The sequence below is a fragment of the Channa argus genome, chromosome 15, assembly GCF_033026475.1.
Source record: "Channa argus isolate prfri chromosome 15, Channa argus male v1.0, whole genome shotgun sequence".
Lineage (NCBI taxonomy): Eukaryota > Metazoa > Chordata > Actinopteri > Anabantiformes > Channidae > Channa > Channa argus.
In genome coordinates, this window is record NC_090211.1 from 22402471 (window position 1) to 22423303 (window position 20833).

General features: G+C 40.5%; 1 protein-coding gene across 5 annotated transcripts; it reads left to right on the plus strand.

Moving 5' to 3' along the window:
* Positions 1–1375: 1375 nt before the first annotated feature.
* LOC137100063 (interleukin enhancer-binding factor 3 homolog) lies at positions 1376–20538 on the plus strand. Of its 5 annotated transcripts, none has more exons than XM_067477672.1 (18): positions 1376–1458; positions 3645–3762; positions 4850–5067; positions 5160–5334; positions 7728–7875; positions 9932–10023; positions 11116–11211; positions 11472–11583; positions 11699–11796; positions 11885–11996; positions 12094–12207; positions 13420–13625; positions 13816–13986; positions 14069–14350; positions 15481–15610; positions 15698–15745; positions 19147–19563; positions 19724–20538. In XM_067477672.1, the coding sequence occupies exons 2-18, from the start codon at positions 3760–3762 to the stop codon at positions 19867–19869; spliced, it is 2568 nt and encodes an 855-aa protein (XP_067333773.1). In that variant the 5' UTR covers positions 1376–1458; positions 3645–3759; the 3' UTR covers positions 19870–20538. The 5 variants fall into 5 exon arrangements, with proteins under 5 accessions (XP_067333773.1, XP_067333776.1, XP_067333777.1 ...); XM_067477673.1 differs by having other exon boundaries at positions 1401–1541; XM_067477674.1 differs by lacking the exon at positions 1376–1458 and adding an exon at positions 2729–2750.
* Positions 20539–20833: the final 295 nt, after the last annotated feature.

Consider the following 20833-nt stretch of genomic DNA (forward strand, 5'->3'; position numbering starts at 1 on the left):
GAACGCTGAGGTGGGGGGTTATGTAACTTCAAATAGTTGCCAGGGGATATTCAGATCCATTGTTTTCTATTTGGAAAAGCAGGTTTTAACAGCGAGTGGCTACATTTGATGATGTGTGCCACCTTGCAAACTAATTCTTCATCAGCACGCTTCTATATACCTGATGCTGTAATTATCCTGTAATAGTTGTTGCTTAGCCAGAAATGATATTAGACATCTATTATGATAATAATAGATGTGATATTTATCTTAGATCATTTCAACATCAAACCTCCATGGTCACTAACCTTTGCGCTCCTCATTAGTGCTGTTCAATCTGCAGCATCGGTGTGGGAACTAAAACCTGGGCCCTGTACATGCAGTTTGCAACAGTTTGGCCAAAAACACAAGAGATATATGCAGCAAACAGTATTCAAATGTCAGTGCACTGTTGCTTTTTTTTTCATCGCCTTAGTAGGAGTCACGGATACTGGAAGCCATAATGGATGCGGTTAGACACTTTGAGGGCTTAATGGCTTCCTCAGAGATGTATGACCAGGCACAGTCAGGCCTCAAACCACTGACTCTGCAGTTCATAAGCCACCACTCTACTCACTGATCTGCTGCAGCATTAATTACAATCCAACAATAGAATGGATATCAATGTGAAGTGGGACATGAATAAAAAGTACTTTTACTTTGTACACGGAGTATGCTTTGAATCAACAAAGACGTACAACTACAAAAACTAATACTTTTGTACTTTTACTTAAGTAAAGATCTCACTCACTAGGTTACTCACTAGAGTCACCTAGCACAACGTGATTAAGTATGCTTTCTTATACAAACTACTCTTTTGATGTTTTTGAAAATAGTTAGGTATAAATTACTATAGCAACTGCAACTATTAACCAATAATGTAATTTTGCTGGATTTGTGCATCAACCTGCTATTACATCTAATTGATGTGCATTATTTTAAAAAAGTAATTTTGGTGTTGTTCATTTTTAATATTAGTTTCATGACAACTGAGTAAACTTAGGATCATGGTGTGTTAAGTGGTTTTACAGTTGATTGTTTATTTACTGATTGATTGATTGATTGATTGATTGATTGATTGATTGATGTAGTCATACTACTGTACTTACTTACTTTAGTTTTGGATTTTATATCTATGTCTTTTATTAATTAGTCATCGAATATTAAAAGTGCATTATTTACGACAGTGTTGGTTTATTTATTGTTTGTAAAAATCACTTGGTACATAATTAGCTGTCACATAATTAGATGTCACATTATTTCAAATATTTTGTAATAGAATTTTTGTTATAGGTACGATCTGCTTTCCGAATGGCTACATTTTCAGTCACGTGAAACCTCCGTCCAATCATTTTTAGTCGTGGGCGTTTCCAGTCGTACGCCTGAGCTGGGACCGGGAGCTAGCGGGCAGCACCGTCCATTAGCAGGAACGACAACACGGTGAGAAAAATTAGAGTGGTGTTAAACATGAACGGCTTTTGGTTGCTAAGCAGCCCCGTCGAGCGCGAAGACTAATTCAACTTGTGAGTGTGTTATGGTCATTTTTTGACACCCGCTTGAAAAGCATCGGTTGATAAAGCTAGCATGCTAAGGGCTAACAGTAGCCGAACATTAAATTGGGTCTCGGTTTTGTCTCCTCGACCATCTTGGTGTCTGGTAGACAGGGAGCCAGTATCCAGACCCAAAATACGGATACTCTTCGGTATGTACGTCTCTGTTTAGCCGTGCAGGTGACGTAAATGACAAGTGTCTGCTGTGTAGCGGTTCGGTGAGCGTGTTGGCACGAAGTAGCTTTGAGCGATGGGTGATTTTTTTTTTTTTTTTTTTTTGTGGGGGTTGTTTGCTCGTCGCCAGTCTGGCTGTGAAATAAAATGGCGTCTGTTTTAGATTCCCCGGAGAGAGCTGTGGGGTCGCATCCTAGGACTTTCAGGTTACCTCTTCATTTAAACTTAAAGTTGTTGAGCAGCTAGTCCATGTCCTTGTAGGGCTTAGATCACTACAACAGGTGAGGTTGGCTTGGTGGCTGGACACAAATGTTGGTGCTCTGTGGGTTTTATCTTGTGTTTTTACTGCTGGTGGTCACTAGATTCAGTGTAATCAAACCTTTCTACAATCCTTTCTCTGCGACGGGCACAGTGTTTCTTTTATTTCGATGAATACTAAGTTCTCAGCTTGGATAGAAATACAAAGAATATCAATCGAGTAGCTGTTTTTCTATTACAGTTACATACAGTAGAATACTGTAATGACACCAGTGATGGTACTGGTACATGACTAAATGACAAACCCATTACACACAATGTATATTTAGAGTACAAATGGATTATGACCGACGTTTCTATTATTGTGTCTATTCCGTTCTTACTAGTGTGCAGTCTTGTGAATGACCATACAGGTCAATCCACTCCTTTCTGAAACGTTGCAGATAAAAACAATAAGTTTTCACCTTTTATGAAAGAGGATTTATTGCAGTGTAAATCATAACTTTAATGTTGTGAGGTATTTATGATTGCAATGATGTTGGTGTTGCATGTAGGGATCAACCTAAAGAATGAACAAACACTCCTACGTGCTTTGCCTGGATGCCACTGATTCACCCAGATCGTATCCTTGTTGTTGTAGTTTCAGACAAGCAAACATTCTGACTGACTGACTTCTATTTCAGGCAGTCTGGCCAAAACTTCGTATCACAGTCTCAGTCTAAGATGTCCGAAAGATATGACAAGAAATGGGTAATGGAGCAAGTAACACGTCAGTTAACTTGATTCTTAGTCATATGTGCAGATATACAATGGGAATCAAGTTATTTCTCTATAAACACCCAGTGGTGCATTATAATACATGTACCCAAAAAGCAAGGGGGGAAAGTATTGAGTAATATTAAACAATACTTTAATGTAAAGGCAATGGACTCAGTTAAAAATGCTCAGTTTTAACAGACAGAAGATGATGAAGATGCTGAATCAATGAATTGGGCAGCTCTAATAATCTTTACATGCAATGGGTTTTTAGAAAGCAAACACAGTATAAAATCTTCAAATTGCCCATCTGCACTTTTCTTTTTTTAATTCAAATATTTATTTTTTCTCAGCTAGAAATATCACATCATGTCAGCTCCTCACACATAGGAGTCAGTCCACATGCTTCCAGTTTGATTTACCTTTCTGCATGTAAAAGTAGGGCTGTGTTTTGTCTTTTAAGACATGTGCTGCTTTTCCAAAAACCTGACCAACAGAGCTGAGGTCAACAGACAGCCATCATAGGTAAAACAAAAAGCTTAACATCAGGTTAAGGACAGTCCTAGGAAACACAACAGGTTACAGTGCAGTACTGTGGTTAAGAGACTTTTAGGTCTCTGATTGTCCTTTTATAAATTATAGGGCACAATTTGGCATGAACATTCAAACAAAGATGTGAATATCCAGTATACCATGCAGGCGTCCAGCCAGTATTTCTCACTTTTATGTTGTAGTACAGCTTAAAGAGGTTGGCAGTCATGCAATAACAATTCCTACATCCGGGCTTTTTAAACAAATTGCATCGCTACAGAAATCAAAAATCAAATGTCATACTGCCCACAGACATTAGAATTCCGTCCTAATCTTGTGTTTTTTTTCCTCCTCCAGCGACTGTCTGCAACAAGAAGACTTTTGATATTCAGTTTTCGTTTAGGTGAGACCAGCAAGACTGTAACACCCAACAGTCATTGGATACAGGAGTCACCACAGTCTCTGGAACAACATGGTAAAGATTCAATTCTTGTTTGTAGTAATGCATCTCTGCATCACGTGTTGGTGTTTGGTTAGGTGTAAGGCACACTGGGCACACAGGGCACACAGGCTTTCTTATTAAACATTACTTTTAACAGGATGGATAAATGTGTCACATCTAATTGAAGTCACAGGACTGGTGCCAGTGTTTTGTCACTCCAGTCTGCCCAGGGCTTTAGGAACACATGCTGCCGCTTCCACATCAATGCTCTCTTCTAAATTGGCTGTGACTGGCTGCACATACAGTCGCCTCGTGTAATCACTGGTGTTAGAAGCTTGGCCCAGAAATGGAGCTTTAGTTTTTGTTGCTCTAATAAATCAAAGATAAGTGGGAAAGTAGCTCTGAGTCATTAAAGTTGACAATTTTTTTTCTTTATAAATGCTTCATCAACACTAACCAAGAGTCGGTCTCATAAAACTGGATTAATGAAATTTTATGAATTACTATACTGTAGAAAATTAAAACCTTTAGATCTATAGCATGGACTGAAGTTGCAAGAGCTGCTCATGGTTTTAGATATAGAATCTTAATTGGTCATCATTGAGCACATGGACATTTTCACATGTATAAACCCTGATAAGTTGCTTATGTGTCTTGTACAGTGATGTGCCAGGATGTCAGTTTTCGATTTCAGTTTATCACAGATGAATTTAAAAAGTCCCGCCTGTATACTTGTGTCATGTATTAGCACTGTGGTGTTGCCATGTAGGGCATGTTTTGGTGGAGGGTAGTTTTTGCATACTCCACCTCAGCAGGAATATCCCAGATATTTGTTAAAATTTGGATTTCCCCATGTTATAAATTATTCCCCACTGCTGTCATGCCCTCAAATATCGGCCAGTTATAAGCCACAGAAGCACACAGCCTCAAGACAAAGCCAACGTGCCAGCCAACTTGTTTGTGCAAGTGTTTGCGTGATACTGTTTCTGCCAGGCGATAACACATACTGTTTTTTTATTTTTTTATTTTTTATGTTCATCTTTCACTCAGAGTTGCAGACTGACCCGAAACTAAACCGAAAACCTTTTTTACTTTTTTTTTTTCTTCTTCTTATCACTAGCCTCCCCCAATGCGCCACCGCTCCATGCGGGTCTTCATGAATGACGACCGCCATGCCATGGCCAAACATTCTGCCATCTACCCAACTCAGGAAGAGTTGGAAAGTGTCCAGAACATGGTTTCTCACACAGAACGGGCCCTGAAGGCTGTCTCTGACTGGCTGGACAAGCAGGAGAAGGTCAAGCCTGAGTCTGAGGGCACAAACCCTGAGAAAGAAAGGTGAAGAGATATCAGAAATGTAAATTAATCTGTTACCAATTACTTGCACCCTATTGTCTAACCACCACTTACTTTTTTTGTGTTTTTGAAAGTGAGCACAAAGATCAGCCCCCACGCTCTCTGCGTGGTGTGATGAGAGTGGGCCTGGTTGCCAAGGGCCTGCTACTTAAGGGGGATCTGGACCTGGAGCTTGTCCTCCTTTGTAAGGACAAACCCACTATTAGTCTGCTGAAAAAAGTGTCTGAGAACCTTGTTATACAACTCAAGGTGAGAACAGCTGATTCGGTGTGATGACAATGTGATGACCTATTCATTAGAGCCTCATTAATACTGGGCTGTGGTTTAAACACACAATCTGCTGAATTACATTTGCTTTACATCAACAAACATTTTCACAAACAGTTCAGACTCTGTAGATTTATTGTGCTTGTATGGAAAGATGAAATGTCATCTGCAATTCTGTGTTTTGTGTTAGTTTAAGCAGTTTTTTCAGCTGTTATAACTGTAGTGTAATTGCTGAAAAACATACATTTGTTAAGCACAAATGTCGGCCTTTGCTTACATTGATGACTGGTCCCAGAGTTCAGGAACAATTGAAAGACTAATGAATTTAAAGAGCATGTACAAAGTTTGTCGTTTTACACTGCTCATCTTAGAAACTTAGTGCAACTTTCCTTACAGTCATTTCAAAACTCAAAACCTTTATTTTTTCCTCCTGGTAGAATTGTTAGTGTGTGCGTCATTGTGAATGGATGAAAGAGAAGCAGTGTAAAGTGCTTTGAGTACCAATAGGTAGAAAAGTGCTATAGAAGTGCAGACTGCTTAATTATTGAGTTGTTGTTTCATGCAGTACAATGCAGCAGAGCTGTTATGCCTACTGCCTTCTTTTACAAGTTCATATTTTCTCAGTTTTTAGTTGAAATGGTCAGAAGTGATAATTTTATTGTCTTCAAAACTGTGGACTTAATGGGTGTTGGAGTTGTACTGGAGTTCATTAATTTTAAGTAGCATGGCCAAAGCATTAGAACCACTTCCTAATGTAATGCCCTACAGAAAAATTATAATCTTGTAAAAGTAGAATTCATGGCAAAGCTGCTGGATTGGATTGAATCGCATTACTTTGTAGTTTATCTAATGAAGTGGCCAGTGAGTGTAGTTAATGGTGAAATATACTGTAGTGCCCGTGTTTTGTACTACTTCAGGGTCATAAAGGTCAACCAGCGTTGAAATGATTAGCCTTCGATATGCGCATGCTAATTAAACATTTGCTAATCAGTAAATCGTGGAAGGGCTAAAGAATCTGAATGAGATTTATTGGCCTAGTATGCTAACACAAGGAATTTGCTTGGGTCATTGGTTGCTCTCAAGGACATGTTCAACTGGTAAAAAGACAATAGGAAAATGACACAACATACAGAGAGAAAAAAAACTATGTACAATGTAAGAATGGGCTAAAGAAAGCCCTGGTACAGTGGGTGTGTGGCAGATCCAACACAATTACCTTTGTATTTAAGGTGGTGTGTGTGTGGGGATTAAGTGTAAATGTGTCCAGTGTATACAGTAGCATGGATATTAGCAATGTATCAGTAACTATGAGGTCAGCTGTTGATGAGTGTGATGACCTGAGGAAATAAACTGTTATGGTGGTTTTGACTGACAGAGCACTGTATCCCCGGTCAGAGGGGAGAAGCCGGAAGAGGTTGTGTCCAGGCTGAGAGGGGTCAGTGGTGAATTTTCTGCTTCCTGGATTTCGATGTGTAAAAGTCCTGGAGAATAAGAAGGGAGCAGCAATCATTCTTTCTAAATGCACATTGTCCGTGAAATAACAGAATTTCTGTGAAGATCTGCTTTTAAACAGTTTTATTAACAAGTATAAAGACTAAAAAAGCACAAAGAAGCAGCAACATTCTCATGAGAGCAGAATGAACAAAGAACTGCCTGTTATTCAGCTATTTATCAGTGTTGTCTCACCCCCCTTCTAGCTGAACTTTGCACCACCTGTCTATCTTCATGGACATGCTAAGAGGTGTCCATCCTGCACATTCTCACATATCTGTCCTTCCAAACTGTAATCAGAGCACCATGGAATAGTTAAAGTATGTGAAGGATACATAAACGTAACACATAAGGGATTCATATTTTCAATTCTGAATCCGTTAAAAATGTTAAACCTTTATTCTATTTTAATGTTGAAGGAGAAAAATTGCAAAACTTCACTGCAGGGACATGTAACATGAACAACATGCTACAGTGAGCTTGTAGGTAACCTCCACCTTCAGAATGAACATTTGTGTGTATTTGGGGACGTGAAATATGTTCTGGAGTGCGATGGTGGAGGATCTGGCAAACACTCTGTGCCCCATCACCAGCAGACTAACATTTTTGAGCAGACCCACAAATATTCTTGCTAACAAACAAGTGAAGCAGACACACACACACACACACTGCAACACACACTACAAGACTTCAATTAACTCTGGAGCAAATGAACTCCACTGCTGCGGATATAAAAACCAATAGCAGAGCACTTTCATTCTTTTCTCTTGGGCCCTGGTATTTTATGTAGGGCAACTCAAACCATTTATACTCCAGGCCAAAAGTTTAGGAAAATTATCATTTCATATTCAAGAAGTGCAATGACTCCTTTTTTTGTTTCACAGGCGATCACAGAAGACAAATACGTGGTGACCCAGAACATTCGTGAGGCCAGTATTGTCATCAAGAACACCAAGGAGCCCCCTCTCATCCTTACCATTCACCTGACTTCGCCTGTGGTTCGTGAGGAGATAGAGAGGGCTGCTGCTGGAGGTAAAGTACTACACCATGTCCTTGGGGGTGTAACGTTTGGGGGCTCCCCCTCTTCTAGCTGGGAAGCCAGGCAGGAAACCAGAATAGACAGATATTGTTTATTGGGCCTTCAATGGAGCTAGGGGACAAGATTGCACTGTCACATAATGAAATTGTGCTATGCTTATAGCTCTTTAGCCATTCTCATAGTTCCATGTAATGTAATTGTACATTTTTGATGGCCCAATATACAGTATAGGGCAGGTAGTTTGCTGACTGCTGAAGAACTGGCTTTCTTTCCCCCCTTAATGATTGTCACCAATGAAATGAAGGCTTACTGAGAATTTAACCAAATACAAAGAGAGAGACCACTTTGTTTGCATGTGTTTTATCATTGATGATGAACGGTTTGCATTGCAGCAAAAATGAGTAGCAAAACATGTGGTGAACCTGTTCTTGGTTGTTAGACCCAGCAGTGGGCTGTTGATGGTCTCGAAGGTTCCTTAGCAGGGAAGGCTCGGAGTTACAGATAACGTTAAGGAACACTTGGCTTGTCCATGTTAGGTCACCCACAACACTGGGACCAGACCCAGCTGTTAAGTAAAACCGTGTCCTGATGCTGTGTAGACAATGGTGAAGCTTAAAATTAGGTTCACGCAAATAACCTAAGATTATCAGTAGCTCACTCTGTGTCAGATCTCGCTATAGAAGTGAGGAGCGAGTGTTGACCCTTGACCTTAACTGTAGCTCCCTGCTAACACCGATGCCCAGTTTGGGTCTTGTTGTTTTGTTTTGTTTTTTTTAAGCAATCAGTTTTGCTGCAGTGTGGACTTGTTTTGATACCCACTTTTTGTGCATCTGATAACTTCTGCCTGTGGTTCCAATTCTGATTCTCTCTGTCAAGCCTTCTAGTTTTGTCAATTTTTAGGGACGCTGGACCTTTGACCAACTGGCCGCTCTCTGTCTCGGAAGGGGCAAAGTGCAGTGTACCCAGTATAGGGGCAAAGGGGAGGGGCTCTACCTCTTGTTAGCACCAGAAAAGAAAAGCAGACTATTTATTTGTATTTTTTATTTTTATTTTTTTAAAGCACTGGATAGTGATGGGTGGATGAAGCCGTATGAAGCTTTTGGGTAATGTTTCTGTTGTTCTTTTAATCAGAAATGCGTAATTAAATAAATGACAAATGCACGGTCTACAAAACAGAGAAGATATTCCACTATATTAATGTCATTAAGGTCCAATGTGATTGGATTGGTGGGTTCTTCATGCAACTCAATCGTTAAGATTTATGCAACATTTTGTGTTACAATTGCTGCATTGGCCTGCGTCTAAGTAACCTAGTTACAGTCAGCTTTTTCATGCAAGTTGGTTTCCGTAATGAAGGAAACCTGATTTTCTAGGTAGATTTCTCCTAAATAATCCGACCTCTCTGCCTCCATATAGAAGCATAACCAGGTTTTAAATTGGAGCTTTGAAGGACAAACGCATTCAGATAATCATGGAGGAGAGCGTGAGTATAAGGAAAGATCCCTCCAAGGATCGATGCCTCCTTGTACCTGAACCCTCTGGAGGCTTTGGTTCACTTTTGCAGGTGAACACTGAGATTAGTTTTTAAATGACAAGTCCATTATAAATTAAATGTAGTATTATTATTATTACAAGCTGTGACACACTGTTGAAACAAGCTTTGGTATCATCCACCCATCTCTAGCACTGAAGCAGCCATGGAGAAAACTCCCATTGATATAACCAGTTATCCATGACATTTTCTTTAGGGGGTTTTAGTAATTATTTTTAGTCCGGTTATGGCCCACTTGACAGTTCTGGTGGGGTTTAAGTCTAACCATTGTGTGCCAGGCAATGCAAAAATTTCCGTGACTTCTTGAGGTTTAAAGATCTGAGTGCATGTATATAAACTGGGAGGTGAGAGCGTTTGGTGGTTCTCAGTGGAGGGGTCCCCCTCCCCTTCCCCCTCCAGCCTGTGGTTTGGGAAAGCTGCCTGTGTTCCCCCTGGCCGGCTGACAGAACTCCCCTTGGTCAAACTGTACCTTGTCTTCTTATTCCACCTGCCAATAGAAACGCTTTCAGTCAACGATCCCCCGGATGTTCTGGACAGGCAGAAATGCCTAACTGCCTTGGCGTCTCTCCGCCACGCTAAGTGGTTTCAGGTTTGGATCTTGTCTTTATTTGTCTCTAAAACTGCAGTAGTTTTCAGTTTGATTTTATGCTGTATGTTCTGTTGTCTTTTGATTTTCGATTTACTTTTTTTTTTTTTTTTTTTTTGAAGTGTCCTTCCTGTAGTAATACTTGATGATCTGGATGTTTGTTTCTTAGGAAACCTTTGTCATTACACTGTTGTAGAGTTGCTTTGCTCACTTAACAGGTTCTACTGCAGTACCCTTTTTTTTTTTTTTTTTCCAAGATGTTCATTGCTGCTTTTTAGTGTCTGAGTTCATTAGTCTTCCTCACAGCTGCTTAACTCAAATCGATATATTTCTGGGACTAATCCACAGTTTATCCAGGTGCAATATTTCTATAATGTCAGTGTTGGTGTGAGTGAGTTGTTGTTATTTTTACATTTATGCAAGCTACCTGTAGAGCACTTTCTGCTGCCCCACTCTGTAGCTTCACAGAGGGAACCATGTTATAACAACTCATCCTAGTATCGTGGCCTGTGTCATCTTCAGCTTTCACACTATGACAGTCCATCTCTGCAGCTTCTTTTTTGTATAGTATGTGGCCTCAACTCCTCCTGCTCTCTGTCTGTTGCTATTACTCTGTGGCAAAAAATCAACAGGAATATTGCACCTTGAGTCGTATTTATCATTTTTCAGCGACACCACATGTAGGCACATTTCTTTTTCTTCACTTGTTTCACACATTACAGCTGGTAGTAAGTTTTAGGCAGCTTAATTCACTACTTTCCTCCCTATCTTTAGTCATGTGCATGTTTCTCCTCACAAACAATTGTGTGACACCATTGATTATGTTGGCTATTGATTTACAGCCATGAATGTGAACAGTTAAACAGGGTCAAACAAAACAATCAAACATTGTTATGACATTATTTTCTACAATTTCTGGACATAATGACAAAGCTAAACCATTACAATCTATGTGGCTTCTTTTGTTTAACATACTTTATTTAGTTGGAATTTTATCTTGCTTAATGCTCCATGTGGACTTCCTGTTTCACTAAAACTGCATGTCCTCATCATGCCCCTCCTTCATCCCCCCCCACCCCCTGCTTGTGTTCCCAGGCTAGAGCCAATGGGCTGCGCTCCTGTGTTATTGTCATCCGGATCCTAAGAGACCTGTGCGCCCGCGTCCCAACGTGGGCTCCACTTCGTGGCTGGGTGAGGGAAAGCATTCTCCTGTCTCAGCTGATTTGGCTTCTGAGAATGGTTAAATATGTAGGAGACAGCAACAACATCTTTGCCAGCATTCATGTTTCCTCTGACAAAGCTTTTTTTCCCGCTTGGATGCAATAAACAAGACACCACCATCACAATTGTTAAATAGCAGAAATGCAGTCTAGCGCAGTGACCCAGAATCTCACTGTGTTAGTGACTGAGTTTAAAAATAACAGTCTCCCTGTCTCTCTTGTTCCATGCAGCCATTGGAGCTGATCTGTGAGAAAGCCATTGGCACAGGGAACCGGCCAATGGGGGCAGGAGAAGCTCTGCGAAGAGTTTTAGAGTGTCTAGCTTCAGGAATCCTCATGTCAGGTATGTATGAGAGGTCTCTTCTCCAGATCCTTTGACATTAAACCTGATGCTGTTCATTTGAATATTACAGCTGTCCTTGGCTTAGCTGACCTAATAGGTGTGTTTTGTGTTGTAGACTGTGCTGGAATCTCTGATCCATGTGAAAAGGAGCCAACAGATGCTATTGGTCACTTGGACCACCAGCAGAGAGAAGACATCACAGCAAGTGCACAAGTTAGTAAGATAAAAGTGTGTGTGTGTGTTTAGGTGTAAAGTCCATTTTTTAGTAAGCTTATACTTCATGCTGTCTGTGTATCTTCAGCATGCCTTAAGGCTGTCAGCTTTTGGACAGCTCCACAAAGTGCTTGGAATGGATCCCCTTCCCTCAAAGATGCCCAAGAAACCTCGTAGTGAGACTCCTATTGATTACACAGGTGAAACAGCTTGTCCTGATATTGTAACAATGTGTGGCATAGATGCAAAAAAGTAAGGTGCTTTGGATGTAACTGTACAATTTTGTGTATGATCCAGTGCAAATCCCACCTAGTACGGCATATGCCCCACCAATGAAAAGGCCAATTGAGGAAGAGGAGGGTAATGATGACAAGAGTCCTAATAAGAAGAAGAAAAAGCTGCAGAAAAAATGTAAGTGCTCTTTTAGATGTTATTTGTTGTTATCTGTTATCTTAAAACAAAGGTTCTTAAATTCTATTCACCTCCACATTCCCTGTAAGATGCAACTAGGAGCTGGTACAAATCACATAATCATAATGATGTTTATTTGCCTTGGCATTCATAATATACACAGCGCAGTGGAATAGAGAAATATATAGCAAGTGGACTGTGTTCAGATAAGATTGTGTGTTGAGTTGACCATTGTAGATGGGACACATAACTGTAAACCTAAAGAAGACATGGAAGAGATCCAGACAATTGCCAGACTTATTTATTTATTTTTGGCTAATCAATCCTGCTGCTTGAATCCCCTGGAGGGGCAGCTGCTAGTCCTGTTGATGGGGCACTGCACTGGTCAAGATAATGTTTTACTAGTGCCTGCTCAAGAAATTAGGCTGCATATTCTGAAAGGTAGGGTCTAAGAGATGTAGGAGTAAAGTGACTTAGACAGTAATTTGCTAATGGCAGTGGTTAACATAGCCATGATACCAAAATAAGCAATTAAAAAAGTTAAAGCTACCAAAGCAATAGGCCTTTCCAAATACTACAGACCATTAACAGTACTGCAATAATTTTTTTTTCCCTGACCCTTGAACGTCTCTCTAAAAGAGATTTCAGTGAGACTATTCATTTCTAATTGTTGGGGCTTTTAAAGTTATTATAATGCATTAATGCAAATTCCTTTTAATGCCACAAACGTCTTTCATATGCAAACACAAACTTTCTGGCGAAACATTCCTGCGATTTTCCGCAGTTTATCCTGCTCCACTGTGTGTGTGGGTCACTGCCGTGGATCATGTACATTATCCGGGGTTTATCCTGCGAGCCCCCTAGTACAGTGTCCGGCTTATGTGCGTGACCATCGCCGTTGCCTGATGGAACACACACACTCACTCTCACAGCGGACAGGTTCCAGGTGGAAAACTCTTTAACTGTATTGTTACAAGCAAATACCACTTGACGAGTAAAAATGTTTTGTTTTTTTCCAGCTCTGCCTGTGGTGACCATGTATATGTGTTAACCATAGTGGGTTTGTTTAATTGCTATGAATACACTAAATCAAGCTGTCTGTAGCCTGTGCTAATTGTTTTTGGACTGTGGGTTGCACAAAACAAGCTATTTGAAAAAGTGAGCTCTGTTTTTGACACTCTTTAGACTAAATGATGAAGTATTTCTCTTCAGCTCCAGAGGAGAAGGCTGAGCCTCCTCAGGCTATGAACGCTCTGATGAGGCTCAATCAGCTGAAGCCTGGTCTCCAGTACAAACTGATATCACAGACCGGCCCAGTTCATGTTCCAGTCTTCACTATGGCTGTAGAAGTGGATGGCAAGAACTTTGAGGCTTCTGGTCCTTCTAAACGCACCGCAAAGCTGCACGTAGCTGTGAAGGTGAGCACAACATCTGCGGGATAAATGTCTAAATCCCCCTCCTCTCACAGATCTGTTAAGCTTCTCTTCTCTTTCACTGTCATGTTTTCAGTATTTAATTTGGCCTCAAACTCTACTTTTCCCCTTATGATCCTTTTTTTTATTTTATTTGCATATTTAAAGTTCAGTGAATATGTGTGGACGGTTTCAGGTCCTGCAGGACATGGGTCTCCCTACTGGAGTGGAACTAAAGACAGCTGAGTCTGTTAAATCAGAGGAGGTTGCAGCGTCTGTGGAAGATATAAAGCCAGTAGCTCCACCTGTTGAAACTACCACTGCTGCTACAGTGACAGCCAACGCAGACACTACCGATGCTGTAGAGGTATGAAACTCCTCCATGTCAGAGGGTTTTTGCTGTATGGGTGAGTGCTTTAATTTCACTGACCAGCTTTGTTTCCCGTCAGACGGCTCGCCAACAAGGACCAATCCTCACAAAACATGGCAAGAACCCCGTTATGGAGCTGAATGAGAAGCGCCGCGGCCTCAAGTATGAGCTTATTTTGGAGACGGGCGGCAGCCATGACAAACGCTTCGTCATGGAGGTGGAGATAGATGGCCAGAAGTTCCAGGGGGCGGGGTCCAATAAGAAAGTGGCCAAGGCATATGCTGCCCTAGCTGCTTTGGAGCGGCTGTTTCCTGAGGGCTCTGTGGGTGATGCAGCTAAAAAGAAGAAGGGACCACCCATGGTTAGTAGAACTAGCAGATAACACTTGCATCTCATCAACTGTGATGCAACACTTCTCTGATAGGACTTTGCTTTGATGTTTTCTCCTTGACTTAGATTCTTGCTGCCTTGTACCTTCACTTGTAAGTCGCTTTGGATAAAAGCATCTGCTAAATGTAAATGAATATTAATGATATCACAGATGAATATTAATAGTTTCTGCCTCTTTAAAAAGTGGCAAAAACTGTTTGATAATTACAGTGGTGTTTTTTTTTTTTAATCATCTCTAAATTCTAATCGTTCATCAATGGTGGAAGCAAATTATATAGTACAATTGTGAGGCTTCCATTTTCTACAACTTCTTACTATGACTTTTCTAAACTATTGGTGGTGAATATTGAAATATTAATTCATTACATATATTTAAACCGTACTTTCTTTTCAGAGTAATTCACACTAGAAATCTTAGATCCACAATATATGATGATGATCAAAACAAGGTAAAAGGTCATTAAAATCTGCTCCATTGGTACCAGCTGCACCATAAAGTGATTATAGTCCAGTTATTTGATATCCACTTATGGGAAATTAGTCATTACACTAAGTACTTTTGGTACTAAGTTTTTTTTTTTTTTTTTTTTTTTTTTTTTTTTTTTTTTTAAATAATGCTTTCATACAATAACTAACATTTGCAGCACAAAATGCAGCAATTTTTCCATATCTGTCCTTAAGAAATGTTTTACATGTATAAAGTAACAGCGCCATTATTTAAAGCAAATAAAATGTATAATTTCATTTTATACTCTGTGTGTGTATATAGTCAGGGTGTTTATATTTTTAAAGCAGCCATCTTGTTATCGGTGTAGCATCAAATTCTTTGCAGTCATCACAAAGTTAAGACATAACTACCAAGGTACAATTTTAATCTTGTGTAGCGTTACAACATAAGTACACTTGGCATGACTGATAAATCAGTCTGTCCGGCAGATGCTAAATGTAGAGTGACATATAAATATAAACAATAAATAGAAAAACTTGTGACCTTTATGCATTTTAATTTTGATTCAGTTTTCATTGATTTAGGAAACAGTCACTCAGTGTTACATGATCAGCATTAAAAACATATGGTCATATGGTTGTTTCCTCTTTTAGCATGCTCCAGGTTTTGGCATGATGGGAGCCTCTGGAGGTGGAGACTCAGCTACGCCCAGGGGCAGAGGGAGAGGGCGGGGTCGTGGAAGGGGCAGGGGCTTCAACAATGGAGGAGGCTACGGCCAAGGAGGTAGAAATCCACTTTTACTGTAGTTGACATACTTCATGGGCTGGTAAAAAGTTAGACCAGCAGATTGATTTGGTGTCTTCCTCCCAGGTGGCTTTGGAACGTATGGTTATGGGAACAGCACTAACTCTGGATACAGTGAGTATTTGCCTTTTTATAAAGCTGTTTTTAGTTGATATGTACATTTTGTCTGGGCTGCTGTTGGCCTCTAATTTACCAAGTAAGAAATCCATACATACAGTGACTTTGGAAAGTAATTAGACTCCTCCACTTTTTGCACACTTCGTGCTGAAGATTGACAGTTTTGTCCGTCAGCCATGGTGACTGAATGTGGACATTAACTACAATTTTCCATCTGCAAATGTATTCAGACCCTGTTATTCAGTACTCAAATCTCTAAACCTTGTTCAGTCATTCTAAATTTCTCACTCCTGGATTTAAGCAGTCAGACTCATTCTTCCTGACAGACCCTCTCGGCTCAGTCACATTGTAAGGGAAGTGTATGAACATTCATCTTCTGTGGGGTTTAAGTCTGGGCTTTGGTTGGACAACTCAAAGACAAAGACGTGTTGTCTTGGTTGTTTCAGGTCATTGTTGAGCTGAAAGGTGAATATGGTCTCTTCACTCTAAAGCAGGTTTTCTTGAAGAACTGTATTGTGACTGTATTTGGCTGCATTCATCCTTCTGTCAGTTCCTGTCTCTGCTTCTCAGGATCTCTCCTGTCTTTATAACATGATGGCACCACCTCCATGCTTCATGTAAGGATGGCATTAGGTCTGATTGATGGAGTGTCACTGAGATGCTCCTCCTTTTTCAAAGTTCTCCAGTCTTTTTGCAGAAAGCTTGTGTTACGTTCTGTTAGTGACCAAGATTCGTCTTATTCAGTTTCTCAGCTTAGTCTGATGGCCAATTCTAGGAGGAGTCCAGATGGTTCCAGACTTCTTTTATTTAACAGTTAAGTCCTGGGATCACTCAGAACCTGATGAATTCTTATATAAATTTGTCATAATCTGTTTGGCATCACAAAAGCTAAAGGGAATTTCTTTGACTCAATGTTTTGGCTTTTGTCATGACCTGCAGTGTGAATTGTGGGATTGTACATAGATGGAACTGTGTCTTTCTGAGCTGCATCTAGTCCTTTCAGTTTTCTACTAGTAATCCCTGCAACAGTTCTGGATAATCAGTACATTGGCAGTTGCATCCATTTAAAACAAAACGGTAAGCTGTGCAATAAGTGAAGGGTCTGAATACTTACTGAAGCAACCATATGTTTGAATCAGTATGTGAGAATTGGTCTTTTATTCTGCTGCAGTAATGTGCATGTGCCCAGTAAAAATTCTTACCCGTGTTAGAATAACCTGCACAGAGTGCTGCATAATAAAGCAAACACAATAGATCACATGACAGTAACACATGTTGGGATGTTCCCAGTTTAGTGATTTTACATTTCTCTGCTTTAAGCCACAGGATTCAATCCATTTTGACAACCCCGCTTCTTATGAGAACCCTTTGCTTCATTCTGGCAGCCTGTTCTGAGGACTGACCTACCTGAGAGTGACAGGAGCAGAGAAATCTAAAAAAATAAATAAATAAAACCCAACAACTCAGTTAAAACACAATCTGACCTGATGAGTTATTGAACTGCCTCCTTAATGGCAGAAAATCCAATTAAACAAATGTAATTTTTATTTTTATTTTCTTTCTCTGCCCTGTCTCACTCTTTAGGTGACTTTGTCTCAGACTGCTATGGCTACCACGAGTTTGCGACATAGACGCTGCCCATTCTTAGAAAAATCAAAATCAGTCCCGTAGAGAGGACAAAAATGGACAAAATGCTCAGTAGTGTTCCAGCAGCATCACCCTTCAAGTCCACAACCCTGGAAATTAAGCGCCAGCAATCCTTCCACCATGTCTTGCCAATCCTCTTATCATGTGCTGACACCCCGGGGAGACGATCTGCCACTGCATGCATGTAGCCACGAGTAACCTTCTGGTCTGTCGTCTTGCTGTGGACGTTCTTGGACACCTGGACTTCCCCGAACTGCAGGGCTCATTAACTCTAGACTGCTGTGTGTCCGACTGGGGACAAGGGGCATTGAATCTGGCCTGTGGGAGCTGGAAAACATACAGCCTTTTGGATTATTGTCAAGACGGCAACAGCCTCTCTCTCTTTCTCTCGCTCTCTCTCTCTCTCTCCATACTGTTTACTTAGATGGGAATACTGAGAAAATCTTAACATTATTTGCCTTTCTGTCACTTCCATTCTGAGCAGATTTTGTAGTTTTTAATTTTCTTTTAAAATGTGCCACATTGTTTATGTAAAATCTGCTATTTGTGTGTCGAATGTGCAACATTGTTAGGTCATGGCTACACTGAATGCATGAGGGTCTTTCTTTGGCCCTGTTGCTAATTGCAGTATCTGTATCTGTAACAGCAGCAAGCATTGATGAAGTGAGGAGAGATGCTTGCACACACAGAAGGACTGGAATAGAAAATCGCATTGATGTTTGGGAGGGGAAGACTTGCTCTACATGTTTTTATGTTTTTTAAATAAATGTCGCCCTTCATTCCTGATACTCCAGGGTCTGAGTTAATTCACAGTGTAAGCAGTAGCTGTCAGGATACAGTGAAAGTTTAGAAATGTCACCATTTTCTCTATATAAACTTGGCCTAAAAGTAGATGAAGGACCCACGATTTAACAAAGAACAAATGTTTACTTCAGCATTTGTTTCAGTTTTTTTTCCTCCATCTTGAACACGTGTAGGTGTTAAAAGTCTGAACTTGTAATTATAACTGTAATCACAAGTTCAGACAACTAAACATTACGTTTTAATGTGAGCCCTGCAAGTCAGCTTGGAGGATTTTAGCCTATTCCTCTTTACAGAACAACTTCACTCCAGGATATTGGTTGGCTGATTGCATGAGCTGCCTGCTTCAGGTCCTTTCACAGCGTTTCTGTAGGATTAATATCAAGACTTGGACTCAGCTTTTCCAACACATTACGTTTCTTCTGCTTTAAACATTCTTGGTAGAACAACTCTGTTTACTAGCATTATCCTCTTTATGTTAAGCTTCAGTTTACAGGTGGATGATTGAACGGTGTACTTCAGGATTCATAGCTCAATCAGTGATTTATATGTAGACCAGATCCTAATGCTGCCACCACCTTTTTCCACAATTGGGATAAAGTTCTTATGCTGGAATGCAGATTTTGGCTGTTACAAGCCAAAAACTTGGACTTTAGGCTTTTCTGTGTGTTCTTTGAACCATGACACACTTAAAAACCTATATTGTTAAGGTCAAGCTGGGAAAGTGAAGACCCAGATTTCCCAGGTTGAAGTGAGACCCGGACCTCCTTGGTTGATGCTTGACTGAATTCCGTTGATTGAAATAGAAATAAGTCTACTTTTTTTTTTTTTTTTTTGTCATCTGTTTATTTGGCCTCCCTTTATCTTGTTTTGGTTGTATTAGTGCAGAAATTGAAACTACCCTAAATGGCTCAGAAACCTTGAAGCAGTGCTGTTTCCGCCCCCCCCAGGTTATTACAACAATGGCAGTACAAATGGAGGAGCAGGGGCATCGAGCAGCCCATCAGGTGGCCCTCCAGCCAGCTCAGCACCAGGATCAGCACAGGGCTCCTATGGTTCATACTACCAGAACGACGGAGCATACAGTGCAGCTTCTGGTGCCAAAACCCTCAAGAAGAAAGCCCCCATGCACAAAGGAGGGAAGACACCTTTTCCAGGTCCCCAGGGAGCCAACAGTGGGTCTGCAGGGGGGTATCAGTCCAGCAGCCCCTCGGGGCAGGGTTCCTATAGCCAATACGGGCAGGGCTACGGGCAGGGGAAGAAGACTTTTAACCAGAACCAGGGTGCAGGTGGTTACTCGTACAGCACTGCCTATCCCAGCCAGGTGACAGGGGGGGCTGGCAGTAGCCAAGACTACAGCTATGAAGGTAAGTTATAGGTTTTTGTATTTTCACGGAGGACTGGTACTACTACTTAAGCTGTACTTCTTTGAGTGTTTTCGGATTTGTTCTCTTGCGCCGCACATACAGTCTCCAAAACTCCCCTGTAGCTTCCCTTTCACTTTATTGTCCTACACTTTCTTTGCAGGTTTCAACCAGTCCAATTACAACGCACAGGGAGGAGGAGGAGGAGGAGGCCCCAGCAACCAGGGCTTCGGCAACAGCCACTCTCAGTACCACAACCCCGCAGGTTATGGCAGAGGCGACGGCAGCATGAATTACCAGTACAGATAGACTGTCCCTACGTCTTTGAATCGTGGGCACCAAGCGTCCTGCATCAGTGTCTCAAGCCTTCTCCAAAGAAAGTGGTTGACAGCTTGCCTGTGCTCTCTGCCTTTTGTATGTTTGCTTCTTAAATGTGCTTTTGGGTTTCTACACAGCACATGGGCACAAAATGACTTGTGGCTGAATATAGTGGTTTGGTCAGTGCTTGGTCTTGTGTGGGTTTGTTTTTTTTCTTCTCCCCACCAGTTCTCATCCTCATCACTAAATAAGAAGGGTGATGCTACAAGTTACTCACTCAATAGCCTTGTCTCAGTCTCCTTTCTTATAAAAAGTTGTGTGGCAACTGCTTTTTAATTTTATTTTATTTTTTTCGTTCCCTTACGTGAAAATAGTAAAATCTTGTAGTTTGAAACTACAATGATTGTTGTATTTTTTTGTGAATTTTTCAGAGACCCAAATAGCTTGTCTTTTTGAGTGCTTGTAATTTTGGCTTATTTTGTAATTTACCTAATATGATGTAGTTTATAATAAATGTTTTTGGAAGTTACTGGAAAATACACTTGGTGTACATCCTGATGTTAAATCCACTTTTCTGCCCAATGTAGTTTTTTTTGCTTGGGTGGGATTTGTTCCTGTTGATGTTTAACAAAGTGTTTGTATTAAAAATTTTATTTTGAACAGAGGTCTATAATTCCTGACCTTTTCAGAATCGGTGTGTTTTGTTAGCCTACAGAGAATGTGCCTGGTGATTTGCTCCACATGTGTCATGTAGACTAAAATTGAAATCAGAGAAATGATTAAAAAATTAAATATGCTCAAATTAAAAAAGACATTCCAATTAAAATGAGAGCGACTCGGCCTGGCTCAATAACTTTGAACCCAGAGCTGTGTTTTTCCTAAAAAGGAGAAAACGACCACAAAGAATTGAATGGAATTGATTTGTTGTAAAAATCACATTTCACATCAACGTTTG